Genomic DNA, 18,173 nt, shown 5'->3' on the forward strand with positions numbered 1-18,173 from the left:
GCAACTCACACACACACACACACACACACACACACACACTCACACACACACACACACACACACACACACACACATATATATATATATTACACGCTGTGCATGACTTGACTGATCTAAGCTAAGTTCAGTTCCGTCATTGGTCGGGAGAGATAATGGTTGGGGAGGGTAGGACGCAATTTACTATACGAATGTCAGATTTGAGATTTAGGACATTTTAAACACGAGCAAACTTGTTATAAAAATATTTCCCTTGGATTTATGATGGTGACGGGCTGAGTGAGAGGAAGGTAGGAAGGTACGAGTGGCAGACAGTCGACCGGATACGAGTGGCAGACAGTCGACCGGATACGAGTGGCAGACAGTCGACCGGATACGAGTGGCAGACAGTCGACCGGATACGAGTGGCAGACAGTCGACCGGATACGAGTGGCAGACAGTCGACCGGATACGAGTGGCAGACAGGTGACCGGATGCGAGTGGCAGACAGTCGACCGGATACGAGTGGCAGACAGTCGACCGGATACGAGTGGCAGACAGGTGACCGGATACGAGTGGCAGACAGGTGACCGGATACGAGTGGCAGACAGGTGACCGGATACGAGTGGCAGACAGGTGACCGGATACGAGTGGCAGACAGGTGACCGGATACGAGTGGCAGACAGGTGACCGGATACGAGTGGCAGACAGTCGACCGGATACGAGTGGCAGACAGTCGACCGGATACGAGTGGCAGACAGTCGACCGGATACGAGTGGCAGACAGTCGACCGGATACGAGTGGCAGACAGTCGACCGGATACGAGTGGCAGACAGTCGACCGGATACGAGTGGCAGACAGTCGACCGGATACGAGTGGCAGACAGGTGACCGGATACGAGTGGCAGACAGGTGACCGGATGCGAGTGGCAGACAGTCGACCGGATGCGAGTGGCTGACAGTCGACCGGATACGAGTGGCAGACAGTCGACCGGATACGAGTGGCAGACAGTCGACGGGATACGAGTGGCAGACAGTCGACCGGATACGAGTGGCAGACAGTCGACGGGATACGAGTGGCAGACAGTCGACGGGATACGAGTGGCAGACAGTCGACCGGATACGAGTGGCAGACAGTCGACGGGATACGAGTGGCAGACAGTCGACGGGATACGAGTGGCAGACAGTCGACGGGATACGAGTGGCAGACAGTCGACGGGATACGAGTGGCAGACAGTCGACGGGATACGAGTGGCAGACAGTCGACGGGATACGAGTGGCAGACAGTCGACCGGATACGAGTGGCAGACAGTCGACCGGATACGAGTGGCAGACAGTCGACCGGATACGAGTGGCAGACAGTCGACCGGATACGAGTGGCAGACAGGTGACCGGATACGAGTGGCAGACAGGTGACCGGATACGAGTGGCAGACAGTCGACCGGATACGAGTGGCAGACAGTCGACGGGATACGAGTGGCAGACAGTCGACGGGATACGAGTGGCAGACAGTCGACGGGATACGAGTGGCAGACAGTCGACCGGATACGAGTGGCAGACAGTCGACTGGATATGTGACGGATTTGGAAGTGTATTATGCTAAATAAGACATTGAGATGTCGTCAACTAGCTGTTAAATCTGTTGGTTACCACAAGCTGTTTCTGTTTACAAGTCCGTTTTTACTGCTGGGGGGGTTTTGATTTGACTAGTCTGATCAGATTTGTTTTAATTGACCATGATAGCCTGCAGCTCAATAGTAGGTTAGGCTACAGGAAGTAGTAGGATAGGCTACAGGAAGTAGTAGGATAGACTACAGGAAGTAGTAGGTTAGGCTACAGCTGTTTGACTGACACCACTGTTTTAAGGTAGTAGGTTAGGCTACAGGAAGTAGTAGGTTAGGCTACAGGAAGTAGTAGGTTAGGCTACAGGAAGTAGTAGGTTAGGCTACAGGAAGTAGTAGGTTAGGCTACAGGAAGTAGTAGGTTAGACTACAGCTGTTTGACTGACACCACTGTTTTAAGGTAGTAGGTTAGGCTACAGGAAGTAGTAGGTTAGGCTACAGGAAGTAGTATAAGTTTGTCATCTTTTCTCTCTCCCTTTGTGTATGTACTCACCTCTGTGTGTGTGTGTGTGTGTGTGTGTGTGTCTTCCACAGATGTCCGTTGCCATGTCTAGTCTGGAGAGCCCACGGTCCTCTGTGTTTACCTTTGAGTCCTCAGTGCACAGCTGCCATGTCCTGCGTTGTCTGGACGACCAGCGGAGGCGTGACCTGCTGTGTGACATCACTGTGCTGGCCGAAGGGAGGAGTTTCAGGGCCCACCGTTCTGTGCTGGCCTCCTGCAGCGACTACTTCACGCACAGGGTCTCCTCCCACGCACCACAGGGACTTGTCGTCACCCTGCCTCAGGAGGTGAGAAGGGACCATAAGCCTAGGAGTCCAAGATCACATTAGTCCACTTAGGCCAGGAGTATTCCAATCTTACCATACGAGATCCGCAGTACTGATGGTTTTCTGTTCTACCTGATAATTCATTACACCCAAGCGGTGTCCCAGGTCTAAGTCAGTCCCTGATTTAAAGGATAATCATGGAAATCAGTAGTGGAACTGGCTTCCAGGTCCAGATAGGAATTTGACTGGTTTAGGTATTAGCCAACTGAGCTAAAGCCTATTTAACACAAGTATTAGTATTTGCATTTATTATGGATCCCCGTTAGTTCCTGCCAAGGCAGCAGCTACTCTTCCTGGGGTTTATTATGGATCCCCATTAGTTCCTGCCAAGGCAGCAGCTACTCTTCCTGGGGTTTATTATGGATCCCCATTAGTTCCTGCCAAGGCAGCAGCTACTCTTCCTGGGGTTTATTATGGATCCCCATTAGTTCCTGCCAAGGCAGCAGCTACTCTTCCTGGGGTTTATTATGGATCCCCATTAGTTCCTGCCAAGGCAGCAGCTACTCTTCCTGGGGTTTATTAGGGATCCCCATTAGTTCCTGCCAAGGCAGCAGCGACTCTTCCTGGGGTTTATTATGGATCCCCATTAGTTCCTGCCAATGCAGCAGCTACTCTTCCTGGGATTTATTATGGATCCCCATTAGTTCCTGTTAAGGCAGCAGCTACTCTTCCTGGAGTTTATTATGGATCCCCATTAGTTCGTGCCAAGGCAGCAGCTACTCTTCCTGGAGTTTATTATGGATCCCCATTAGTTCCTGCCAAGGCAGCAGCTACTCTTCCTGGGGTTTATTATGGATCCCCATTAGTTCCTGCCAAGGCAGCAGCTACTCTTCCTGGGGTTTATTATGGATCCCCATTAGTTCATGCCAAGGCAGCAGCTATGTAGTACTATGTAGTACTGTGTCATGGCTCTATGTAGTACTGTGTCATGGCTCTATGTAGTACTGTGCCATGGCTCTATGTAGTACTGTGTTGGCTCTATGTAGTACTGTGTTGGCTCTATGTAGTACTGTGTCATGGCTCTATGTAGTACTGTGTCATGACTCTATGTAGTAATGTGTCATGGCTCTATGTAGTACTGTGTCATGGCTCTATGTAGTACTGTGTCATGGCTCTATGTAGTACTGTGTCATGGCTCTATGTAGTAATGTGTCATGGCTCTATGTAGTACTGTGTCATGGCTCTATGTAGTACTGTGCCCATGGCTCTATGTAGTACTGTGCCCATGGCTCTATGTAGTACTGTGTCATGGCTCTATGTAGTACTGTGCCATGGCTCTATGTAGTACTGTGCCCATGGCTCTATGTAGTACTGTGTCATGGCTCTATGTAGTACTGTGCCCATGGCTCTATGTAGTACTGTGTCATGGCTCTATGTAGTACTGTGTCATGGCTCTATGTAGTACTGTGTCATGACTCTATGTAGTTGAATAAAGGTTAAATAAAAATATGTAAACTGTGCACCTCACATAGTCTGTTCTTGAATTGGGGATTGTGAAGGGACCTCTGGTGTCTTGTGTGGGTATGCATGGGTGTGTGCTAGTCGTATGAACAGATTCAACATGTCAATCAATACCTCTCACAAATGCAAGTAGTGATGAAGTCAATCTCTCCTCTACTTTGAGCCAGGAGAGATTAACTTGCATGTCATTGATGTTAGTTCTCCGTGTAGCCTAGTGGTTAGAGTGTTGGGGCAGTAACCAGCAGGTAGCCTAGTGGTTAGAGCGTTGGGCCAGTAACCAGCAGGTAGCCTAGTGGTTAGAGCGTTGGGCCAGTAACCAGCAGGTAGCCTAGTGGTTAGAGTGTTGGGCCAGTAACCAGCAGGTAGCCTAGTGGTTAGAGTGTTGGGCCAGTAACCAGCAGGTAGCCTAGTGGTTAGAGCGTTGGGCCAGTAACCAGCAGGTAGTCTAGTGGTTAGAGCGTTAGGCCAGTAACCAGCAGGTAGCCTAGTGGTTAGAGCGTTGGGCCAGTAACCAGCAGGTAGCCTAGTGGTTAGAGCGTTGGGCCAGTAACCAGCAGGTAGCCTAGTGGTTAGAGCGTTGGGCCAGTAAACAGCAGGTAGCCTAGTGGTTAGAGCGTTGGGCCAGTAAACAGCAGGTAGCCTAGTGGTTAGAGCGTTGGGCCAGTAACCAGCAGGTAGCCTAGTGGTTAGAGTGTTGGGCCAGTAACCAGCAGGTAGCCTAGTGGTTAGAGTGTTGGGCCAGTAACCAGCAGGTAGCCTAGTGGTTAGAGCGTTGGGCCAGTAACCAGCAGGTAGTCTAGTGGTTAGAGCGTTAGGCCAGTAACCAGCAGGTAGCCTAGTGGTTAGAGCGTTGGGCCAGTAACCAGCAGGTAGCCTAGTGGTTAGAGCGTTGGGCCAGTAACCAGCAGGTAGCCTAGTGGTTAGAGCGTTGGGCCAGTAAACAGCAGGTAGCCTAGTGGTTAGAGCGTTGGGCCAGTAAACAGCAGGTAGCCTAGTGGTTAGAGTGTTGGGCCAGTAACCAGCAGGTAGCCTAGTGGTTAGAGTGTTGGGCCAGTAACCAGCAGGTAGCCTAGTGGTTAGAGCGTTGGGCCAGTAACCAGCAGGTAGCCTAGTGGTTAGAGCGTTGGGCCAGTAACCAGCAGGTAGCCTAGTGGTTAGAGTGTTGGGCCAGTAACCAGCAGGTAGCCTAGTGGTTAGAGCGTTGGGCCAGTAACCAGCAGGGAGCCTAGTGGTTAGAGCATTGGGTCAGTAACCAGCAGGTAGCCTAGTGGTTAGAGCATTGGGCCAGTAACCAGCAGGTAGCCTAGTGGTTAGAGCATTGGGCCAGTAACCAGCAGGTAGCCTAGTGGTTAGAGCGTTGGGCCAGTAACCAGCAGGTAGCCTAGTGGTTAGAGCGTTGGACCAGTAACCAGCAGGTAGCCTAGTGGTTAGAGTGTTGGACCAGTAACCGAAAGGTTGCTGGATCGAATCCCTGAGCTGACAAGGTAAAAAATATGTCGTTCAGCCCCTGAACAAGGGTGTTAACCCACTGTTCCCCGGTAGGCCGTCATTGTAAATAAGAATTTGTTCTTAAGTTAAATAAAGCATGTACGGGTCAGCTGTGCTGCTCTGATCTGAATTGTAATTTTCAGAGGTCCCTCTTTGTGTCACCTGACCACACGACTGAACAATAATCCAGGTGCGACAAAACTAGGGCCTGTAGGACCTGCCTTGTGTATAGTGTTGTTTAGAAGGTAGAGCAGTGCTTTATTATGGACAGACTTCTCCCCCATCTTAGCTACTGTTGTATCAACATGTTTTGACCATGACAGTTTACAATCCAGGGTTACACCAAGAAGTTTAGTCACCTCAACTTGTTCAATTTCCACATTATTCATTACAAGATTTGGTTGAGGTTTAGGGTTTAGTGAATGATTTGTCCCAAATACAATGCTTTTAGTTTTATAAATATTTAGGACTAACTTATTTCTTGCCACCCATTCTGTAACTGACTGCAGCGCTTTGTTAAGTGTTGCAGTCATTTCAGTCGCTGTAGTAGCTGATGTGTATAGTGTTGAGTCATCCGCATACATAGACACACTGACTTTACTCAAAGCCAGTGCCATGTCATTAGTAAAGATTGAAAAATGTAAGGGGCCTAGACAGCTGCCCTGGGGAATGCCTCACTCTACCTGGATTATGTTGGTGAGGCTTCCATTAAAGAACACCCTCTGTGTTCTGTTAAACAGGTAACTCTTTATCCACATTATAGCAGGGGATGTAAAACCATAACACAAGTTTTTCCAGCAACAGATCGATAATGATTAATAATGTCAAAAGCTGCAGTCTAACAAAACAGCCAATCATCAGTAATTTGTGTAAGTGTTGAATGCCCTTTCCTATAAGCGTGCTAAATATCTGTTTGCTGTGAAATAGCATTGTATCTAGTCAAACATAATTTTTTTCCTCAAAAAGGTTGTTAACTTCTCTGGGATATGTGAGACGCTAACGTCCCACTTGGCCAAAAGCCAGTAAAAATGCAGAGCGCCAAATTCAAATAAATTACTATAAAAATAAAACTTTCATGAAATCACACATGAAAGATACCAAATTAAAGCTACACTTGTTGTGAATCCAGCCAACATGTCAGAATTCAAATAGGCTTTACGACGAAAGCACACCAAACGATTATGTTAGGTCAGAGCCAAGTCACAGAAAAACACAGCCATTTTTCCAGCCAAAGTAACAAAAAGCAGAAATAGAGATAAAATTAATCACTAACCTTTGATGATCTTCATCAGATGACACTCATAGGACTTCATGTTACACAATACATCTATGTTTTGTTCGGTAAAGTTCATATTTATAAACGTGAAAATGCTGCCCCCTATCCTAGAGAAGTTAACAGGCTGATTTGGTTGGCTGTTTGAGCCAGTAATGGGTACTTCGCTATTCTTGGGTAGAGGAATGACTTTTGCGTCCCTCTAGGCTTGAGCACATACACTTTCCTGTAGGCTTATACTAAATATTTTGCAATATAGTCTGCTACCATGCTCAGTAAATGTCCATCCAAGTTGTCAGACCCAGGTTGATAGACAACAATAATTTTTCCATCTCTTCCACACTGACTTGACAGAATTCATAATTACACTTTGCTGCTGGCATGTCATGCCTAAGTTTGCTAATAAAAAAAATAATTAAAGTAGTTGGCAGGCAACTGGAAGTCAACTGAGTGGTTGTCAGGCAACACTGAGTGTTGGTCAGGCAACACTGAGTGGTTGTCAGGCAACACTGAGTGTTGGTCAGGCAACACTGAGTGTTGGTCAGGCAACACTGAGTGTTGGTCAGGCAACACTGAGTGGTTGTCAGGCAACACTGAGTGGTTGTCAGGCAACACTGAGTGTTGGTCAGGCAACACTGAGTGGTTGTCAGGCAACACTGAGTGGTTGTCAGGCAACACTGAGTGGTTGTCAGGCAACACTGAGTGTTGGTCAGGCAACACTGAGTGTTGGTCAGGCAACACTGAGTGGTTGTCAGGCAACACTGAGTGGTTGTCAGGCAACACTGAGTGGTTGTCAGGCAACACTGAGTGGTTGTCAGGCAACACTGAGTGGTTGTCAGGCTGCACTGAGTGGTTGGCCAGGCTACACTGAGTGGTTGGCCAGGCTACACTGAGTGGTTGGCCAGGCTACACTGAGTGGTTGGCCAGGCTACACTGAGTGGTTGTCAGGCTACACTGAGTGGTTGTCAGGCTACACTGAGTGGTTGTCAGGCTACACTGAGTGGTTGTCAGGCTACACTGAATGGTTGTCAGGCTACACTGAGTGGTTGTCAGGCTACACTGAGTGGTTGTCAGGCTACACTGAGTGGTTGTCAGGCTACACTGAGTGGTTGTCAGGCTACACTGAGTGTTTTTCATCACGTGAGCATAGTTTGTCTAAGAGATGAGATGAACTCAGTTCTGTCAGATAGGAAAGATATGGTATATGCTGAATCAACAGTAGTGCTGAGTGTGTGAATAGGTTGTATATCGGCCAAGCTGTACTGCTGTGTCAAAACCATCTGTTTCTCTTTCTTTCCATCCCTCTCTAAAGGTGACGGCGAGTGGCTTTGAGCCCCTGCTGCAGTTTGCCTACACATCCAAGCTGCTCTTCAGTAAAGATACTGTCATGGAGATACGACACTGTGCCTCTATTCTGGGTTTCAGGGATCTGGACTCGGCCTGTTTCGACTTCCTGTTGCCCAAGTTCTTCAGCAGCAGTAGGGCCTCCTTCCAGAGGAAGACCTGCTGTAAGACACGGTGTAGGAGACAGTCGCCCAGGGCAGAGCTTAGCGACACTAACAAGGATGTCTTAGATGATGACAAAGGAGTCAAGGTGGTTTCTGATTCGCCCGTTGAACAGGATGCGGGTGGCCAACCAGCAAATGACGAGACGGGACGTAAAAGCAAAAATCTCACCCATCCTCCTGAAGCCGATATCCAATCAGACGGCCAGACTGACTACTCCCTACAGTGCCCCAAGTACCGTAAGTTCCAGCAGGCTTGTGGGAAGGTGAGGCTGTGTGTGGAGGTCTGTGCCCCAGAAACAAACCCCGACTCCCTAGTGGTGAGAGAGGAGGGCTGCCCTCTGCCCCTGCCCCTTCCCCAGTCCTTGCGACCCTGCTCCACTGGTGGAGGCATTAGGGAATGTCCTGCAGTGGAGACTTCTGGAGAAAACTCTTCACTTCTCTCACAGACACAGACTGACCAGGCAGGACAGGGAGAGGTGGCGCAGAAGACTGACCAGGCAGGACAGGGAGAGGTGGAGCAGAAGACTGACCAGGCAGGACAGGGAGAGGTGGAGCAGAAGACTGACCAGGCAGGACAGGGAGAGGTGGAGCAGAAGACTGACCAGGCAGGACAGGGAGAGGTGGAGCAGAAGACTGACCAGGCAGGACAGGGAGAGATGGAGCAGAAGACTGACCAGGCAGGACAGGGAGAGGTGGAGCAGAAGACTGACCAGGCAGGACAGGGAGAGATGGAGCAGAAGACTGACCAGGCAGGACAGGGAGAGGTGGAGCAGAAGACTGACCAGGCAGGACAGGGAGAGGTGGAGCAGAAGAAAGGAGAAGAGGATGATGAGGAGAAGAGAGAGATGGATGAGAGACGTAGAGAGGCAGATGAAGAGAACACAGAGAAGTATGAGAGGATAGGAGAGACAGAAGAGAGGAGGAGAGGGGAGACAGAAGAGAGGAGGAGAGGAGAGACAGAAGAGAGGAGGAGAGGGGAGACAGAAGAGAGGAGGAGAGGAGAGACAGAAGAGAGGAGGAGAGGAGAGACAGAAGAGAGGAGAAGAGGAGAGAGGGCTTCTGGAGTCGACTGTCATAGCTCTATCCTTGCTCTCGTGGAGGTGTCTAGTGGTCGGCTTGTCAGCTGTGAAGAGAGCCCAGGGTTGGGTACAGCACCACACCGATGCCCCCTGGAGGCACCTGGGCTGGACAAGCAGAGCCCTGGAGGTGTGGGGGAAGGAGGTTGTGTTCTAGGGGGTAGAGGACACCATGAAGGAATAGATCCAGCTGTCTCCAGCCTGCCACAGACAGAACAGGAGCAGGGAGGGAGAGCGTGGAGAAAGGTGGGGAGAAGGATAGAACATGGAAGAAGTGAAAGCGGACAGGGAGAGAGGAGAGAGCGAGGATGGGAAGAGAGGAGCAGCGTGGAAAAAGAGGTGGCTGAACACTTGGCCCATGGCCTCTGGTCAGAGTTCTCCTCTTCTCCTCCCCTCCTCCAGGACTTCCTCCCTGGGACTGAGTCTGGGAACCTCCGGAGCAGCAGCTCCACCTTGGATTGGCTCCACAAGCTTGACATCAGCTCCAGTACTGGGGACTGTCCCTTCCTCCACGGCTTGGACAGGGAGACAGACGGAGGGACGGACAGAGGGACAGGGGAGGGGACGGACAGGGGGACAAAGAGCGCGACTGAGCTGGGGTGTGAGGGGTCGTCCCAGTTAGAGAAGAGTCCCTGTGTGTCCTCCCTGACATCTGGAGATGATGGAGACTCCGACTGCTTCGATACGGAGGGAGACAGCGAGTCCTGTTCCTACAGCCAGAGAATCAAAGAGGTGAGTTAAACAAGAGGGAGACAGAGAGAGGCTAGGACTGGGTTGAACTAGAGGGAGACAGAGAGAGGCTAGGACTGGGCTGAACTAGAGGGAGACAGAGAGAGGCTAGGACTGGGCTGAACTAGAGGGAGACAGAGAGAGGCTAGGACTGGGCTGAACTAGAGGGAGACAGAGAGAGGCTAGGACTGGGCTGAACTAGAGGGAGACAGAGAGAGGCTAGGACTGGGCTGAACTAGAGGGAGACAGAGAGAGGCTAGGACTGGGCTGAACTAGAGGGAGACAGAGAGAGGCTAGGACTGGGCTGAACTAGAGGGAGACAGAGAGAGGCTAGGACTGGGCTGAACTAGAGGGAGACAGAGAGAGGCTAGGACTGGGCTGAACTAGAGGGAGACAGAGAGAGACTAGGACTGGGCTGAACTAGAGGGAGACGGAGAGAGGCTAGGACTGGGCTGAACTAGAGGGAGACAGAGAGAGGCTAGGACTGGGCTGAACTAGAGGGAGACGGAGAGAGGCTAGGACTGGGCTGAACTAGAGGGAGACGGAGAGAGGCTAGGACTGGGCTGAACTAGAGGGAGACAGAGGCTAGGACTGGGCTGAACTAGAGGGAGACAGAGAGAGGCTAGGACTGGGCTGAACTAGAGGGAGACAGAGAGAGGCTAGGACTGGGCTGAACTAGAGGGAGACAGAGAGAGGCTAGGACTGGGCTGAACTAGAGGGAGACAGAGAGAGGCTAGGACTGGGCTGAACTAGAGGGAGACAGAGAGAGGCTAGGACTGGGCTGAACTAGAGGGAGACAGAGAGAGGCTAGGACTGGGCTGAACTAGAGGGAGACAGAGAGAGGCTAGGACTGGGCTGAACTAGAGGGAGACGGAGAGAGGCTAGGACTGGGCTGAACTAGAGGGAGACGGAGAGAGGCTAGGACTGGGCTGAACTAGAGGGAGACGGAGAGAGGCTAGGACTGGGCTGAACTAGAGGGAGACGGAGAGAGGCTAGGACTGGGCTGAACTAGAGGGAGACGGAGAGAGGCTAGGACTGGGCTGAACTAGAGGGAGACGGAGAGAGGCTAGGACTGGGCTGAACTAGAGGGAGACAGAGAGAGGCTAGGACTGGGCTGAACGGGGTGAGAGCGACTGAGTTTGCGTAATGCATGCTTTTATTCCAGCCCTGCTCTAACAGAACCGTTTCTACTTATCATCTGGACCAGGTGTGTTCGAGCAGGGCTGGAACAAAATCATGCACAGGGCTGTCACCCTGGGTTGTCCTGCTTTAATGAGACCAGAGAAAACCTCTGGTGTGACCATTATAAGGAGACAGGCATGCATATATTTGGGTTTGTCTTATTAACCAAAAAGTAAAATCTCTCTTTATGTTTAAAACATGTTAGATCACAGTATTTATGTTGTCTTTCCTACTGGCTCTGACTTTTCTGCTAACTTCTTTATTGAGGAAAAATGTACTGACTATGACTGTGATATGTGGTTGTCTCACCTAGCTATCTGAAGATGAATGTACTGACTATGACTGTGATATGTGGTTGTCTCACCTAGCTATCTGTAGATGAATGTACTGACTATGACTGTGATATGTGGTTGTCTCACCTAGCTATCTGTAGATGAATGTACTGACTATGACTGTGATATGTGGTTGTCTCACCTAGCTATCTGTAGATGAATGTACTGACTGACTGTGATATGTGGTTGTCCCACCTAGCTATCTGTAGATGAATGTACTGACTATGACTGTGATATGTGGTTGTCCCACCTAGCTATCTGAAGATGAATGTACTGACTATGACTGTGATATGTGGTTGTCTCACCTAGCTATCTGAAGATGAATGTACTGACTATGACTGTGATATGTGGTTGTCTCACCTAGCTATCTGAAGATGAATGTACTGACTATGACTGTGATATGTGGTTGTCCCACCTAGCTATCTGTAGATGAATGTACTGACTATGACTGTGATATGTGGTTGTCTCACCTAGCTATCTGGAGATGAATGTACTGACTATGACTGTTATATGTGGTTGTCTCACCTAGCTATCTGTAGATGAATGTACTGACTATGACTGTGATATGTGGTTGTCTCACCTAGCTATCTGAAGATGAATGTACTGACTATGACTGTGATATGTGGTTGTCTCACCTAGCTATCTGAAGATGAATGTACTGACTATGACTGTGATATGTGGTTGTCCCACCTAGCTATCTGTAGATGAATGTACTGACTATGACTGTGATATGTGGTTGTCTCACCTAGCTATCTGAAGATGAATGTACTGACTATGACTGTGATATGTGGTTGTCTCACCTAGCTATCTGAAGATGAATGTACTGACTATGATATGTGGTTGTCCCACCTAGCTATCTGAAGATGAATGTACTGACTATGACTGTGATATGTGGTTGTCTCACCTAGCTATCTGTAGATGAATGTACTGACTGTGATATGTGGTTGTCTCACCTAGCTATCTGAAGATGAATGTACTGACTGTGACATGTGGTTGTCTCACCTAGCTATCTGAAGATGAATGTACTGACTATGACTGTGATATGTGGTTGTCTCACCTAGCTATCTGAAGATGAATGTCCTGACTATGACATGTGGTTGTCCCACCTAGTTATCTGAAGATGAATGTACTGACTGTAAGTCATTCTGGATAAGAGCATCTGATAAATGACTAAAATGTAAAATGTCCTAATCCTGTCCCCCATGTTTTCAAGGTGCAGCTCCCGTTCTCTGTGGGTCGTATCGTGGGGTTGAGCAGGAATGACTTCCAGCTGATGTTGAGGCACCAGCCTCTGACCAGAGAACAGCTGGACTTTATCCACGACGTCCGGCGCAGGAGTAAGAACCGTATCGCAGCCCGGCGCTGTCGCAAGAGGAAGCTGGACTGTATCCACAATCTGGAGTGTGAGATAGACAAACTGGTGAGGTGGAAATGACTTCTTTAAAAGGACTTCCTAAGACAAACTGGTGAGGTGGAAATGACTTCTTTAAAAGGACTTCCTAAGACAAACTGGTGAGGTGGAAATTACTTCTTTAAAAGGACTTCCTAAGAGTAGTGTGTTGTTTAACTCTTGTCCCGGGGACACAAAGGGGAAGCACATTTCAGTGGTTTGCTCCAGCACTACACAGCTGCCTCCAATAATCATTGCATCGTCAAATTACTGATTAGTGGAATCAGGTGTGTAGTGCAGAAACCCTCCTCTAAAAACATCTATAGTTATTATAATATATATATTATATTATTATATCTATTATGTTATTAAAACATCTATAGTACTGTTATTGATTTGGAACATTCAGCAGAGAGTGTTATGAATAGAATGAGACGTAATTACTCTCTCTCTGTCTGTCTGTCTGTCTGTCTGTCTGTCTGTCTGTCTGTCTGTCTCTCTGTCTCTCTGTCTCTCTGTCTCTCTGTCTCTCTGTCTCTCTGTCTCTCTGTCTCTCTGTCTCTCTGTCTGTGTTTGTGTGTTTGTGATTTCTGCATGGTGTCTCTGTGTCTCCATGTGTGTCTCTGTGTGTGTGTCTCCCAGAGGACAGAGAAGAACCAGCTGATATCCGAGAGGAGCCATCTGAACCAGATGAAGCTGAATACTTGGCACAGTGTGACCGCTCTTTGTCAGAGGGTCTGCAGCGAGGCCGCCCTGAGACCAGAACAACTCCAGGTCCTAGCCAAGTACACCTCCCCAGACTGCCCGCTCTCTGCTCTCATCTCCCCCACAGACCCAACCTCCCCTGGGCTAGGAGGACTACTACAACCCCAGGCCTCTCCCTAGGCCTGCTCGTCCTCAGGCCTAGCCTCAGATACCTGTCAGAACTTTTCGGAACCTTCGGAACCTTTGGAACCTTCGGAACCCTCGGCCAGCTGCTCCAGGGACACACCCACAGGGGAGGATCTCTCAGGTGATTGAACAAGCCCTCAGGTATATAGATGTGATCAGGTGACTGATGCCCTGCTCATGGATGAGTGTGAGTCTGGACACCTTCATCATCATCATCATCATCATCATCATCATCATCATCATTTCATAGACTTTCTTCTACAGGCAAAGACACTGTGGTTGTGTTCCAATAATCTCTCCTTCCTCAGAGGTGCACTCAGTTACTCACTAAAGCATCAGATTGGTCTAGGCACTGAGCAGGGATGAAGGAAGCAGGAAAGTATTTTCCCGCGATTGACACGGTTACATACAAGCTGACAGTATTTCAACCACATGAAAATATGCATGCAAGATGAACTGAAATCCATCACCAGAGATACACTGTGTGTGTGTGTGTGTGTGTGTGTGTGTGTGTGTGTGTGTGTGTGTGTGTGTGTGTGTGTGTGTGTGTGTGTGTGTGTGTGTGTGTGTGTGTGTGTGTGTGTGTGTGTGTGTGTGTGTGTGTGTGTGTGTACAGTACAGTACAGTACCAGTTTGGACACATCTACTCATTCAAGGGTTTTTCTTTATTTTGACTATTTTCTACATTGTAGAATAATAGTGAAGACATCAACACTATGAAGTAACACATATGGAATCATGTAGTAACCAAAAAAGTGTTAAAAAAATCAAAATATATTTTAGATTTTAGATTCTTCAAAGTAGCCACCCTTTGCCTTGATGACAGCTTTGAACACTCTTGGTATTCTCTCAACCAGCTTTGAGGTAGTCACCTGGAATGCATTTAAATTATCAGGTGTGCCTTGGTAAAAGTTAGTTTGTGGAATTTCTTTCCTTAATGTGTTTGAGCCAATCATTTGTGTTGTGACAAGGTAGGGATGGTAGACAGAAGATAGCCCTATTTGGTAAAAGATCAAGTCCATATAATGACAAGAGCAGCTCAAATAAGCAAAGACAAACGACAGTCCATCATTACATTAAGACATGAAGGTCAGTCAATCAGGAACATTTCAAGAACTTTGAAAGTTTCTTCAAGTGCAGTCGCAAAAACTATCAAGCGCCATGATGAAACTGTCTCTCATGAGGACCGCCACAGGAAAGGAAGACCCAGAGTCACCTCTGCTGCAGTGGATAAGTTCATTAGAGTTAACTGCACCTCAGATTGCAGCCCAAATAAATGCTTCACGGTGTTCAAGGTACAGACACATCTCAACATTAACTGTTCAGAGGAGACTGCGTGAATCAGGCCTTCGTGGTTGAATTGCTGCAAAGAAACCACTACTAAAGGACACCAATAATAAGAAGAAGAGACTTGATTGGGCCATGAAACATAAGCAATGGACATTAGATCGGTGGAAATCTGTCCTTTGGTCTGATGAGTCCAAATATGGGATTTTTGGTTCCAACCACCGTGTCTTTGTGAGAAGCAGAGTAGGTGAACAGCTTATCTCCGGCATGTGTGGTTCCCACCGTGAAGCATGGAGGAGGAGGTGTGATGGTGTGGGGGTGCTTTGCTGATGACACTGTCTGTGATTTATTTAGAATTCAAGGCACACTTAACCAGCCATGCTACCACAGCATTCTGCAGCGATACGCCATCCCATCTAGTTTGCGCTTAGCGGGACAATCATTTGTTTTTCAACAGCACGATAAACCAACACACCTCCAGGCTTTGTAAGGGCTATTTGACCAAGAAGGAGAGTGATGGAGTGCTGCATCAGATGACCTGGCCTCCACAATCACCCGAACTCAACCCAATTGAGATGGTTTGGGATGAGTTGGACCACAGAGTGAAGGAAAAGCAACAAGTGCTCAGCATATGTGGGAACTCCTTCAAGACTGTTGGAAAAGCATTCCAGATGAAGCTGGTTGAGAGAATTCCAAGAGTGTACAAAGCTGTCATCAAGGCAAAGGGTGGCTACTTTGAAAAATCTCAAATATATATTTATTTGTTTAACACTTTTTTTGGTTACTACATGATTCCATGTGTGTTATTTCATAGTTGTGATGTCTTCACAATTACTCTACAATGTAGAAAATAGTAAAAAATAAAGAAAAACTCTTGAATGAGTAGGTGTGTCCAAACTTTGACTGGTACTGTATAAACACACATGAGAAGCACTATATTTAATCTTGGGCTACAGGTTATGACAGAAGAGAAGCTGCATGTAGGCTATATCATAGACGAATAGTCAACAATTATGTCGGAAATTAGAAGCAGAACTTTACCGATGTCAACTAGATTATTGAGGCGACCGTTCTATTGATTCATGACACCAGTCTTTTCCTTTCAAATCCATGAAGGGAAGTGAACAAGTGCACACTTTGGGAGAAAGGTAGTTGATAGTTGGTATGTAACCTGTGTGAAATAAGACCACATGACAATACAACCACAACAGCCGATGTATTTAATAAGACCACATGACAATACAACCACAACAGCCGATGTATAAAATAAGACCACATGACAATACAACCACAACAGCCGATGTATAAAATAAGACCACATGACAATACAACCACAACAGCCGATGTATAAATAAGACCACATGACAATACAACCACAACAGCCGATGCATAAAATAAGACCACATGACAATACAACCACAACAGCCGATGTATAAAATAAGACCACGTCACAATACAACCACAACAGTCTATGTATAAAATAAGACCACGTCACAATACAACCATAACAGTCGATGTATAAAATAAGACCACGTCACAATACAACCATAACAGTCTATGTATAAAATAAGACCACGTCACAATACAACCACAACAGCCGATGCAACTTAATGAATGTGAAAATTCGTTGAACATGAAGAATGTAATTACTACAAAAGTTATATTTCTCTGTGTCTTCTTTGACAGTTTCACACCTCCAACCTCTAATTTTAGTGTTTTGTTAATTGTGCCTTATTTTGTTATAACGAGCATTCCTTTGTTAAGAAGTTAATCAGAATTGTATGCCATGTTTTTCCAAGAACTTTGAAAAGGCATTCCCCTGGACTTTCTTCTGGACATGTTCAATAGCACACAAAGCCAAGGTAACCTTTAGTGAACTTCAGGTGAACTTTTGGTTAAAGTTAAGGACAGCTGTGGTGAACCTGTGGTCATTGATCAGAGTGTTTGACCGTTCAGAAGACTGGCTATGTCTATCTCAGTCGACGGCTGTGTTGACCGCTGGACCGTGTGTTCTAGAACTCTGAAGGATTCCGGAAACATGACACTTTCTCTCCTCCGGGTCAAACTCTGATTGAACTGGGTTGGGGGACAATACTATTTTTAAATTCAGGAAAATTCTGGTACGCTCCAAAATATACAACACATCTCATGGAGAGAGAGTGTCTTCTCAGGTATAGCAATGCAATGTACAGTACTCACATTTCTTTTTTAAATCTGTCTTTGTCCCTCTCTCTCCCTCATTCTCTCTCTCTCTCTGTCTGTATCTCAATCTCTTTTTCCTTAATCTTCACATCTGACCTCGAACTACTTCTTGGTCTCTGTGTTTACTGTGTAATGCCACAGTCACGTGCTAGTCAGAACGAGGATACTCAGTCACGTGCTAGTCAGAACTGGGATACTCTGTCACGTGCTAGTCAGAACGAGGATACTCAGTCACGTGCTAGTCAGAACGAGGATACTCTGTCACGTGCTAGTCAGAACGAGGATACTCAGTCACGTGCTAGTCAGAACGAGGATACTCAGTCACGTGCTAGTCAGAACTGGGATACTCTGTCACGTGCTAGTCAGAACGAGGATACTCAGTCACGTGCTAGTCAGAACGAGGATACTCTGTCACGTGCTAGTCAGAACTGGGATACTCAGTCACGTGCTAGTCAGAACTGGGATACTCAGTCACGTGCTAGTCAGAACGAGGATACTCAGTCACGTGCCAGTCAGAACTGGGATACTCAGTCACGTGCTAGTCAGAACTGGGATACTCAGTCACGTGCTAGTCAGAACTGGGATACTCAGTCACGTGCTAGTCAGAACTGGGATACTCAGTCACGTGCTAGTCAGAACTGGGATACTCAGTCACGTGCTAGTCAGAACTGGGATACTCAGTCACGTGCTAGTCAGAACTGGGATACTCAGTCACGTGCTAGTCAGAACTGGGATACTCAGTCACGTGCCAGTCAGAACTGGGATACTCAGTCACGTGCTAGTCAGAACTGGGATACTCAGTCACGTGCCAGTCAGAACTGGGATACTCAGTCACGTGCTAGTCAGAACTGGGATACTCAGTCACGTGCTAGTCAGAACTGGGATACTCAGTCACGTGCTAGTCAGAACTGGGATACTCAGTCACGTGC

General features: G+C 47.7%; 1 protein-coding gene across 1 annotated transcript in view; it reads left to right on the plus strand.

Annotated features, from left to right (window-relative positions):
• LOC120037934 (transcription regulator protein BACH1-like) overlaps positions 1–14,305 on the plus strand; it is a 36,250-nt gene extending 21,945 nt beyond the window's left edge. The window contains exons 2-6 of the mRNA XM_038983891.1: positions 2,132–2,386; positions 7,960–9,036; positions 9,115–9,963; positions 12,688–12,894; positions 13,507–14,305. Coding sequence (XP_038839819.1) covers positions 2,132–2,386; positions 7,960–9,036; positions 9,115–9,963; positions 12,688–12,894; positions 13,507–13,749 — 2,631 coding nt within the window. The 3' untranslated portion in view covers positions 13,750–14,305. The remainder of the gene's footprint in view (positions 1–2,131; positions 2,387–7,959; positions 9,037–9,114; positions 9,964–12,687; positions 12,895–13,506) is intronic.
• Positions 14,306–18,173: the final 3,868 nt, after the last annotated feature.

This window comes from Salvelinus namaycush, unplaced genomic scaffold (assembly GCF_016432855.1).
Source record: "Salvelinus namaycush isolate Seneca unplaced genomic scaffold, SaNama_1.0 Scaffold199, whole genome shotgun sequence".
NCBI lineage: Eukaryota > Metazoa > Chordata > Actinopteri > Salmoniformes > Salmonidae > Salvelinus > Salvelinus namaycush.